This window comes from Meleagris gallopavo, chromosome 7 (genome assembly GCF_000146605.3).
Source record: "Meleagris gallopavo isolate NT-WF06-2002-E0010 breed Aviagen turkey brand Nicholas breeding stock chromosome 7, Turkey_5.1, whole genome shotgun sequence".
Classification (NCBI taxonomy): Eukaryota; Metazoa; Chordata; class Aves; order Galliformes; family Phasianidae; genus Meleagris; species Meleagris gallopavo.
In genome coordinates this window covers 26,932,327-26,943,619 of record NC_015017.2, presented here as the reverse complement: position 1 = coordinate 26,943,619, position 11,293 = coordinate 26,932,327, and the positions used below count along the sequence as shown (strand labels likewise).

The 11,293-nt window shown below is 39.6% G+C and overlaps 1 protein-coding gene across 1 annotated transcript; it reads right to left on the bottom strand.

The window, feature by feature from the left end:
• Positions 1-385: 385 nt before the first annotated feature.
• RALB (RAS like proto-oncogene B) lies at positions 386-10,694 on the bottom strand. Its single transcript, XM_010713900.3, has 4 exons — positions 10,514-10,694; positions 9,073-9,281; positions 6,607-6,784; positions 386-4,753 (listed from the first exon to the last, which is right to left on the bottom strand). The coding sequence occupies exons 1-4, from the start codon at positions 10,625-10,627 to the stop codon at positions 4,634-4,636; spliced, it is 621 nt and encodes a 206-aa protein (XP_010712202.1). The 5' UTR covers positions 10,628-10,694; the 3' UTR covers positions 386-4,633.
• Between the last annotated feature and the right edge of the window lie 599 nt (positions 10,695-11,293).

The following is an 11,293-nucleotide window of genomic DNA, read 5'->3' as shown; positions in this document are numbered from 1 at the left end:
CACATTCACACTAGGTACCAACTCTTCTGCACAACACTGCTTATTTTGTTACTTGCTCATCAAGATCAATGAAGTAAGGTGAAAAGACTGTTTAGACAGTTGATGCAAGCCATCTGATCCAGTTAGGTTGCAGAAAGGGAGCTATGGAAGTGAACAAACCATTGCAGCAGCTGAGTTCTGAAATATACATAAGCTATTTCACCAATGCCTATGTGAGAGTTTTCAGTCACTTCTTTCCCTCCTTCCTCACAGCCTGTAATATAGCCATGCTACAACTTTGATTCAAAAAAGCTTAGTTCCAGAAACTGAAAAATCAGTGGTTGTTTGATTTAAGAATTTGGGAATTAGACTTACAAATACTGTAAAAATCAATAACAAACAAATGTGGTGCCTATTTTTCTTTTTATTGTCAATAGTAATAAAAATCAGTTGTATTAGCACAATAATGGAGTGATCTCTTTTATAAAGATTAGAAATGTTTGTGCACATTAGAGACAAAGCTTTGAAGCTACATAAGAAAAAAGTTGGCAATGTACATGATTTCGAAGCAGTCTTATTAAATCTCGCCATCACAATCACTTCCTCTTTGCTAAACCTCCCTCTTGGTGTTAGAGATAACACCTTCCCCTCCTAAGAGGAACACCTGCCATTCCCATGAAGTGTGGAGACCACAGTGAAAATCAGTTTCTGTTGTTCTTCCTTCATTCTCCCATCTATACAGTTAACAGGAGGTGAATATAGCAACATATGCTTATAGCAATTAAAAAGAAGCTTCTGTCTACATAAGCTTTGCTTGAAGTGAGATGAATTGATAAACAGCATCTTTCTGAAGGAGAATTGATAGACCTGTCAGCCCCAAGCACAGGATTAACACTTTGGAAAGTTTAAAAAATATTCATGGTGAGCATTTACTTCAATTCATTCCTCCCCCACTGCATTCCAAACAGCAGCTTTGTGCCTTAGACTAAAGTATTAGCCAGATAGATTTCAACAGGAACTTTGGATAGGTACTAAAGTCTTGCTGAAGTTTAATACTCAGTAAATGAATGTACATCTTTCTTCACCAAGCCAAAGGTTTGCCAAGAAATTGCAGTAAAGGAGCATTGATCTGTATGTAACACATGGTATGATGTCACTGTGAACATTCTTCATGGTCTGTATTCTCATCTAGAGACAGCCTTTTCTAGTCAGCAAAATTCAGCTTTCACATTCCTGAGTTTAACCTGCTTTTTGAAGTTGCACTTTATAGTGACTTAGCTTCTGTTTGAATGGGAGGCTTGTCTCATACATGCTTACCCATATCTGAAGACTGGAACACTTCAATATCTACAGCTACACCAAATACAAGAGATTACACACCACAGTAAACAGTGCCCTGACTTTATGTCAAGCCATTATGCAAGAAAAACACTTGGCTATGTGCTTGCATTTAGGCAAGCAAGTCTTGCATGACCTCCAGCCTCAAATATCCAGTTACTTACCTACAGCCATTTTCAAGGAAGATTCAAGGCAGATTACACTGATGAAGTGAAAACTTAGCCTTGAATTACCAAACATGCAAAGGCTACTAGAATGTGTCAGCTTCAGATTCTTAAACTGCCTCAGCTAGGCAGCAAGGCTAGCAGGCAGCTACACACACACAGCTCTTGCTGAAGACCTCCTTGTTCCACATATCTGATCTGTAAATATTTGTTTAAATTAGAAGCCAAAAGATACCTTTGTTCTGTTCACAGGAAACCCCCAAATCTAAAGGAAGCTTTTCTGTGCCACTCCATATTCATTCCAGTCAACCCACCTCATACTGATGTCCACTGAAACACACCTGGAAGTAATTCAGGAACCCACAAAGAGGCAATGCACTTTTATAAGAACATGCATTCAGGCACATCCACCATATGAGGTGAAGGCAGCAGAATTCCAGTTCAGGGGAACAGTTTCATTCACTTCCTGGTGCAAGTCAAAGCTTGTTGCCCACTGTTACAAAGCAGTCAGAGCAGCCACCCTGTTTACCATGTTTCCAGCTGCATCTGGAAAGTTAAATTGAAGCTTTTCGGAAGCACAGAAAAGGATACTGAAGAGCTGCTGAATTTAGCCTCTAGGCCTAGCACTTCTGTTAGGAGTGACAAGACCAGAGCACTGAAGAAATCCAGTACCAAGCAATGAAACAGCAAGCAGCTTCTTTCAAGCAAGTCTACCTCAGCACAAGGGCTTTATCTGTTGAGACAAAGTGATCTGAATGAAGCCAGCACACAACATAAAAACACCAGTGGGAGAGTGACTGTTCTGAACAGAAGTTCATCTGTCCTAATACTGTCAGGTATGTTATGATTAGAGAGGTCAAAGGTCAGAGCATGAAAGTCACTTGAGCTAACAGTTGAGGCACTCACTGTAAGCTTTGCTGAGTTCACTATTCATATAGCAAGGAAAGCTTATTCAGTTTTGTTACTCACATTTTACAATCCGCCTCAGAGGGGCTTGACCTAGGTAAGCTTGTAAAGTGAACACAGCCATTGTTTATCCTTTAGGTTAATTAAGGACTTAACCTTTAGGTCTCAACTAAAGCCAAACCTAAGTGAGTGGTCCGCCTCCAGAAGTGGACATTCACGTGCTGTAGATACAGTGTGCACAAAAATGAAATCTAAGCTCAAGAGGAAGTTTTGTTAGAAGCTTTAGACAGCTTTAAGTGTCCCACTGGGTGTTTAGGCTTCAGACACAGGTGGTACACTTCATGCGGTTCTATAAGCCATTAGGCTCCCAGCCTCTGCCTCAAGAGCTACACTCAGTTGGCTTTGTTATACCAATTAATATTATTCAAAGGATTATTTCCAGACTTTGTGAACCATTCTTTCTGTGCACAGAACATCAACAGAAAATGAACTAAACTTGACATGAAGATTACAGCACCTTTTATTTAGTACAGTTTCCCCAGTCCAATGAGTTGCCTGACAAGTTAAACTAGTTATGGAAGACAATGAGCACGATAAATCCCTGTAAAACCTCAGACCAACAGAGGTTCTAATATCTAACTTTTTTCTCCCCGAAGTTCAGAGGTGGAATGCACAAGAGCAATCTAGTACATGTTAAAAATGTTTTTCATCCTCAAATTACAATACTAAGTACTGAACAGTATTTGCTACTCCTTCACCTCACAAAACAGTATTTGTTAATTTAGTGCTGCAGTGTGCTTCACTGAACAACCACATAGCATCATCTTTTCACCAATAGTGCTTTAAGCATCCGGTTAAAAAGCAAGGTACAGTCACTACTTCAAGTCTGTCTACTCCTTTGAAATATCCATAATTCATTGAGAGACTCCACAAACAGAAGAGACAGTTACATTCTACAACAGCAACAGAAGTATTTTTTTTTTTTGGCAACCACACTTAGTTTAAACTGCATCAGAAAACAGTTCAGTCAGCTGACAAGACCTGCTAAGTACTGACTTCCCTTCCATTTCTAGGCTGGTTTTTGTTGCTTAAAACATGACCACCATTGCATAACCGACAGCAAAACTCAACATGCATCTCCATGTGCTAGGTTGCTATGCATCAGAAACAGTACATATAAAATTAACAGTGAGTAACAGACATGGCAACTGCTCAACTTCATTCACTTTTTGCAAACACAAGACTCACTAGCCAATTAATCAGAGGTAGCATGTACGCCTCACCTATTCCAAGACATGATTGTGATGTGAGCCATCCCTACTCAGCTTTCATTTTCAGCAGGAAATGGATACAGATGTTCCCACTTTCCCAACATGTTACACATTCTCCAATATAAACAAAACTGATGAACACTGATTTTCACTGTTCCAGTACCAGTAAGGGGATGAATGACCAATGCAGAATGAGCATAACAGCCACAATACATGGGAGAAATCCAGGATGGCACTTCTAGGAGTCTGTGGCAACTATTTCTTCTGATGAAAAGCTTAGGTATTTTCTCATCCCATAACCCTAATTTAAGGATGAGAAGACAACATCAGGGAATGCCGATATTTAAATATCTTTTCTGTATTATCTAAATAAGTCCAAATTGAGGCTTGATTCATGAATGCCATATTGACTGAGCAGAACATGGAAGGAAGTTTGTTTCAAGTTGACTCAAGTGTCAGTTGCTATTTAAGTGGAGCATAAGAAGGAAACCAGCAAATTTCAATCTAACAACTCAGTAACCACTAACAGAAGGCAGAGACAAACTCTGACTAGTTGTCATCCAGCTTTTCTGCAGTTTGCAACATTAATAAGGGCAGCAGTGGAAAAACCATTTGAACCTGAACAGCTGTGCTTGTTAAGGCCAGTAGAGGTTCAAGAAACAATCTGAAACATTAAACCAGGAATTTAATATAAAAGAACTTCGTATAACCAAATAGAGTGATTGTAGTTCTGAAACCTCAATAGTTTCTAGTTTTGAAAGACACTGGGAAGACAGAGACAATTCAGTTTAAGTAGGCATAGGTTTTGTTGAATACCAGAAATGGTTTCAAAGTTGTTTTCACATTTTGAAGGTATGATATGCAAAGCAAAAGATAAGGGAGTCAATACAGACTTCCTTTCATGAATCCAGCCCTATATCCTTAGTGGTATCTTATCCATGCCATTTGTAGATAGATATACACAGTCTCCAAGCATCACAGTAAGCAACATCTTTCTTTAAAGCTTTTCTTGTTCTTTCCACTCTTCTTGCCATTCTTGTCTTTGTTTTCAGACATTTTCTTTGCTCTGATTTCTCTCATTAAATCAAAGAATACCTGGAGGGAAAAACAAAAAGATTAAACAAGTTCTGGCACCTAAAAACAGATACAGATTACTGTATTAGACACATAAGTGATGTAGCACAACAAGGTACCTAGCAGCAGAATCAAATCTGGACACATATCCGAGCAACAAACTCAAGAATTATGGTACCTGAAGCAGTGGCAAGAAGCAAGACTATTCTGTGACTATCGTAACTTAAGTCATTCAACAGCTCTGTTTCAAGAGCTTTTTGTTGAATATTGCTCTTGTACAAAAGTAGCATTCAGAGCTCAAGGTAATATTTCTCTGCGCTTAGCAAGCATTTCCCAGCAAACAACTCTCATTAACTAAAGTATTTAGTCTGGTCCTTCCCATGTGGTTACAAGCACATATCCTGCTGCATAATATTCTGTTTGTTTTATAATTAAGAAGAGCTGCAGCATTCAGAGTGGCAGTATCAGGTACAGGAAGTCCTGTTGCATAGAAGATTCTCAGGAAGTCATTATTCTGATGCCTTCACCCAAAATCCTAGATAACTTTACCCATGCAGGTCCAGTGTTTAACTAGACACCATCAGATGGAATAGCTGTTTCACAGAGTTACTAGGAAAAAAAAAATCAGTATTATAAAACAACTGTTTTCTCTCATACAGTTATGCTCCTTAAACAGGGAACTATGCAGAATTGAGATACTTAGAAACAAGCCTCTTTTAAGTGGCATGTAGCATAGGACAAGGAGCTGTGACCTAAAACTTGAACATAGAAAGTTCCATACAAACATGCAGCAGAGCATCTTTATGGTAAGGGTGACAGAGCACTGCAACAGGCTACCTAGATAGAAGAATGTAGAGTCTCCTTCTATGGAAATAATCAAGACCCATGTAGACACCCACCTGTGTGGCCTATCACAGGGATCCTGCTTTAGCAGGGAGTTGGATTCAATGATCTCTTGATGTCCCTTCCAACCCCTGCAATTCTGAGATTCTATATCATCTATGAAGAAGAAGTCTCAACTCAAGAGAGTTCTATACACTGCTTTAAATCAATACTATGATAAATAAGCTTCTACTAGGTAACTTATGGACCAGTTACACCTCTATTAGTGAGCTAATGGACTAAAAGATCAAGGAATTGTCTACAACACCTTTGCCTTTAGAGCTTAACAAGCTACATGCATGGCCAAGGAAAAAGCTTACAATTTGTAATCTGAGAACAAATGCACATTTCACTCAGCTACATCTCTGTAGCTCTTAAGAGGGACCAACACTAAGCCTAGGGGCATCTTCTGAAGAATATGGAAGTAAAAGGGTACTCTCTTCAATAAACTGCTTAACTACACATCAAAAGGAGATTGGAAACTGTTGATTTCTCCTGCTGGGTGAATTTATTTCTCATTAGCAATGTCCCACCAATATTTAGTCAAAGCAGCAGCAGAAACACTAAGAATGATTGTCCTAGATCAGCATGTGCAAATCAAAACATGATAGGAACACCACAAGAGTTTTTGGTCAATTCAGAACAATCTTGACAAAAATATAAGCGTTAAGTTTTTAACATCAACCACCTTATACAGCTTTGCAGGGAAGGATGGAAACAGTTCAACAACTATAGCAAACAGGCTTTACTGAAAAGCTAGTTCAGGTACAAACAGTTAAAACAATACTGTTAACTTGTACTGTCTCTAGGCTTGCCCAAGCTATGTATTTACTTCAGTGTACACATTCCATTAAGTTGCTTCTTTTGATAACCTATGCTTTCTGAAGTCCAAACCTTGATTTGCTTTTGTTCCAGCAAAAGTTAAGAATTCACTCAGCTCTTAAGCAGGCAGTACCAGTTTAACTGTAGTAAAAACAAGTTATTTGTCTTACCTTATCTACATTTGCTCTAGTTTTGGCAGAGGTCTCTACATACTGCACACCCCACTCTTCTGCCTTACTTCTAGCCTCTTCTACAGGCACTTGTCGGCGCTCTTCCAAGTCAGATTTGTTTCCTACTACCAGTAAAGGTATTTTATCTTCTTCAGCCTTCACACGCAGGATCTGTTCCCTAATGCATCGGGTATTAAAAATAAGCACATGCTAGTGATATTAACAAAAACCCTACTCTTAAGATGAACAGATCAAGTGGTCTGCACACTACTAGCATTCTGCATGCTACTTAAGTCAGTCCCCAAACAGCCAAATACAGTTTAAGTGATTCTAAGTTCAACACCATGGGCTTCACACCAAGTAAAAGCTACATCTTCAGGAAGGCTATTTCACCATTTAGTTAGAAGTTTTGCTACCCTGGCTCTAGAAGAAAAGTAATGCAGCAAAAGACCAACTTAACAGGAGTTCACATCTGAATGCAAAAAATCACAAGTTTGCCAGATTTCAGCCCAGTGTTTAGTTACCACCCTCAATTTCAAGTCTTTACCCCATCTCAGTACAGGTCAAGGCAGCATCAAGACTTTGTCAAAGTAGTAAGTTAAGAACAGGAGAAGTCACTGGCAAAGATTATTTTTTAATGGCTACATCAGTCATTAGTTACTAGCTCAGCACTACACTGAAGGGCTAGCAAGTCTTCCTCCTTCAAAGCCTTCTAGGAAGAAATATGAATTGATCAATATTAACCTTGCTATCCTTTTCCCATTCAAGAAGGGCCTATCAGCACCTGAGAAAGGAGACTGTGAACACAATGCCATAGACAAGTCTCAAAGCCTGTGCTACTACTGGAATAAGACAGGTTGAAACTAGATTGACACATGCTGCTGTCCATCTGGAATTCTGGAAGTGTCATACCAGTATGCAGTTATTTTTAGGCTATCCATTTTCCCTTCTTCCTGAAAAAGTGTTGCTTTTTTTTTTTTCCAAACCACCAATTCTTACTAGTCCTCTCAACTAAATACCTCATTTTAACTTATTTCCATATTGTTTAATTCAGAACCATTCAGAAAAAAAACCATTCTCCATCTCATGGCTTTCACGTCCTTGTTCACCTTGAAGATTAGCATTGCTTTTTCATTTCTCTGGATGTGCTGGAATCTTCAACCAACACACTGTTAATCCAGTTACAGAAGTCTAAAAAGAAAAACCAACAAGAAATATACCACTACACCTTCTCAACCAAAGCCTTAAGCCTCAGGTTTAACTTTATTTCAGTCAAGCATCCAAGCTAAGAGTCAGACATGGTACTCCTAGAAGTATCTAGTTTTGTACCTGCTTGATTGGTATTGACTTTTTCCCCTCCGTCTTCCATTATGAACAGTCTTTGCACTCACTTTCAGCCCAACACCACTTCAGCTGTTTCATTCCTTTAATGCTCCGAACAGAGCATAACAAACAAAACAGCTCCTGTTGTGTCCCCTGTGACTACCACCCTTTTTGTCACATATGTGACAAACACACTCTTAGGGAACTGCATAGTTACCTATTACTGTTGGAATGGTAAAATACGTTAAACACTTGGACAAAAGCCCTAGAACCTGAAGGAAACATTATAGCTATTATAATATCCTGGAAGTAAGTGTCTGCCTTGCTCGGTAAGCAGAATTTTAAGTGCTGATTGTCTGTTAACCTTCTTTCAATAAAGCCAAGTGAAAACAAATCAGACTGATGAAGAGCAGACAGAACTCTTAAGGAATCTCTGAACTGTCTTCTACACTGAGGCAACAGCTATTAGCCAAAAAAAGCCAAAACATTTGTCCTAAAGAACCTGAATACAGAAGCTCTGGGACCAGAATAGTTGGTCAGAACTCTTTTCTTTTACGGTACAGAAGTAGTTTCTGTGCTCAGTCTGGTACTGATTTTTACATTAGAATTACTAATCCTGAGAACAAAAAACAGAAGCATTTACCACCGTGTGTCTTTCTAGGAACATGTCTGCCTACAATAGCGCTGCTTAGCTGCCAACCCTTGCTTGGCACCAACCCATACCTGAGTGTGGAGGCTAATCCTTCCCTCCCTTAGAGCACCTGCTTCTAGCAGTAAGCAACAGTGTCTGAAACCTGGCCAAGAGGCAGACTTAATTCCAGAAGTACTGCTCTCAGATAATTAAACTCCACATCCACAAAGACTGAAAACTGGCTTGAATACCTAAGTTCTAAGAGTCCAAGAATCTGTTATTTGCCTGAAGTTGCTGATGGCGTAATGTACTCACAAGCTGAAGACATGAAGACAACTGCAGCCAGAGGCATGGTACAGTGGTTTTAGTTAGCAAGAACAAAATGGTTGTATTGTCACTTTCATGGACCAAAAGGTAAAGGATAAAGGAGAAAGAGATGTAGCTTTTATGAAGAATTGTCAGAGTAGAATAGAAACCAAACATATCCCCTTGCCTGTGGGAAGAATGCTTACCGAAATTCTGCTGTAGCTGTGAAGGATTCGTGCTCTGTTATTGAGAAGACTAGAAGAAATCCTTCCCCACTGCGGAAATAGTTATCTCTGATTGCTGCATAATCCTCCTGTCCTGCTGTGTCCAGAATGTCTATTTGAACTTCTTCACCATCTAGAACTACTTTCTTTCTGTAGCTGTCAGCCTTGGTAGGTTCATAGTCTTCTACAAACTGAAGATAGAAATTGGTGCTTAGAACTACTGTCAGAAGGGCTCAGTATTTGCCTATATCCATTCTCTCCCACTTCAGTGATGCTTAAATTCCTGAAAGCCTCATCATAATTCAGTCAGTTACTAAGTTCCATCAAGTTTTTTTTTTTACTATAAAAAGCAAGCTATTTAAGTACTTAATACATCAAAGAGCCAATCTGCCTACTCAAGAGAAACTGTCTTCCTAAATAAAATACCGTTCAGCAATTTCAGCACAATTTCAGGGACAAAGACATAGTGTAAGCTACCAGCTCATGATGAACAGGTTGCATTATCTAGATCTCCCACCTCAAGAACAAAGCATTTCTGAGTGTACTTCAGTCACAACTATCCATAGTTCCAACAAGCCCAGATGACAACAGCCAGTCATTGAACATGAAAAGTTGCTCCATAATTATACGGGCATATAGTTAAACACATTCAGTACTCACCAAACACACAAAGCCACTGACAACTCCACTTGTAATTCGGTGTTGACAGTACACGCCCAGCATAGGCTCCTTAGTCTTAACGACTAACAGAAGGTTGTGCCATGAGCCTGATTAAGTTGACTGTGTTTCTCTATCAGCCATGCTAGAGGTGGTGTAGCAGGAAGTTCATGCTTTCAAGCTGGCATTGCCACCGATTTCCTTATGCCAAAGGCAAGCCAGCTGAAGCACTGAGTTATCTCAGCATAGGTACCACAACAGTACCTATGCCATCACCCCTCAGTGATGGGGCCTGTTCAGATACATTACTACAATGTTTGGACAGCCTGCCAATAATGGCCAAATTCTAAATTAGCAGATCATGAGTTCAATTATGTTAGTCTGGACTGCCTGATCTAGCTTTCCATATATCAGTATGGAAGAACTAAGCATGCATACTGCTCCAGCTGGTTGAGATCAAGACAGAATGCTTACTTATGACCTTACCTGGCTAAAACAAATAGCAACCAAATTAATTTCAATTTTAACAGGCTCTGCACGCACTCAATTGTTGGCACATTTTGAAGCTGTTCTTTCACCAGAAAGCGTCAATCCCATCACTCTTGGCCAGAAATGCTCCTACAGGGCACCCTTCACAGATTCTTATGTTATTCTTGGCCAGTCACTAGACCTTTTCCTACTCAGATTAAGTCCCTTCACCCCCATCACAAGCATTTAGTAAGCTGCACCCATTCAGATTCAGAAAAACTAAACCAAAGCTACTTACCTCATCATACATGAACTGGAGAGTGAGCGCAGATTTGCCTACACCTCCACTACCGACCATGATTACTTTATGGAGTGCCAAGGAACTCTGGTTCTTGCCCTTGCTGGCAGCCATTGTCCTGTCTGCCACCGCTGAAGTACCAGACAACCAATCAGACCTGCTGACAGAAAAAATAAAACATCAGTGCCATAGCAGTACCATGCAGGTAAAGCATCTCGCTGTTGTGGAACAAACACATTAAAACCCCATCCAGGAAGCCTGGAGAACAAGCCATTCCCATGCACTGGAAATGAAGTCTAGACTGATGTCTAGAACGGAAGTATTTGTCCTAATATCTTGTATTAGGACAAATGCCTTCCCTGTGTCAGGAGTAATAGAAAGGTCAAAGGCTTCTCCCAGCCACATACTAACTGAACAAGCTGCTTTTGTTTGTAAACCCATCCTATGTGACTGCCACCTAGAGAAGTTTCTAAAGGAAACTACACTTGTAGTAACAGGAAGTTGTGTTTTTCTCTCTTATAATAAGGCTTTACACCTTTCTAAAATATTTCTTTAAAGTTGATACAGCTTAGTTTCAACCTACTAACAGAGCTCTACCTTAGATCTGCTTATGAAAATGACTTTTGATCTTTTCTCTATGTAGGCTAATAAGAAAAGCAGAGATTCATAGTAAATTCTGGCAGGAACAAATTGCAAAAGCTTCCAGCAGAAAGTCTTATGACATGGCATAAGCATTTATTTTGATATTCTAGCCTTTGATGCTACAATTTGCTTTTGAAA

Bases quoted from the DNA above. Each gene is read 5' to 3' on its own strand.
- RALB (XM_010713900.3), bottom strand. From the start codon at position 10,627: ATGGCTGCCAGCAAGGGCAAGAACCAGAGTTCCTTGGCACTCCATAAA. The intron at 6,785-9,072 runs GTAAGCATTCTT...CCGATGCATTAG, and splicing joins ACAGCTACAGCAGAATTTCG to GGAACAGATCCTGCGTGTGA. The intron at 4,754-6,606 runs GTAAGACAAATA...TTTTCCCTCCAG, and splicing joins CTAGAGCAAATGTAGATAAG to GTATTCTTTGATTTAATGAG.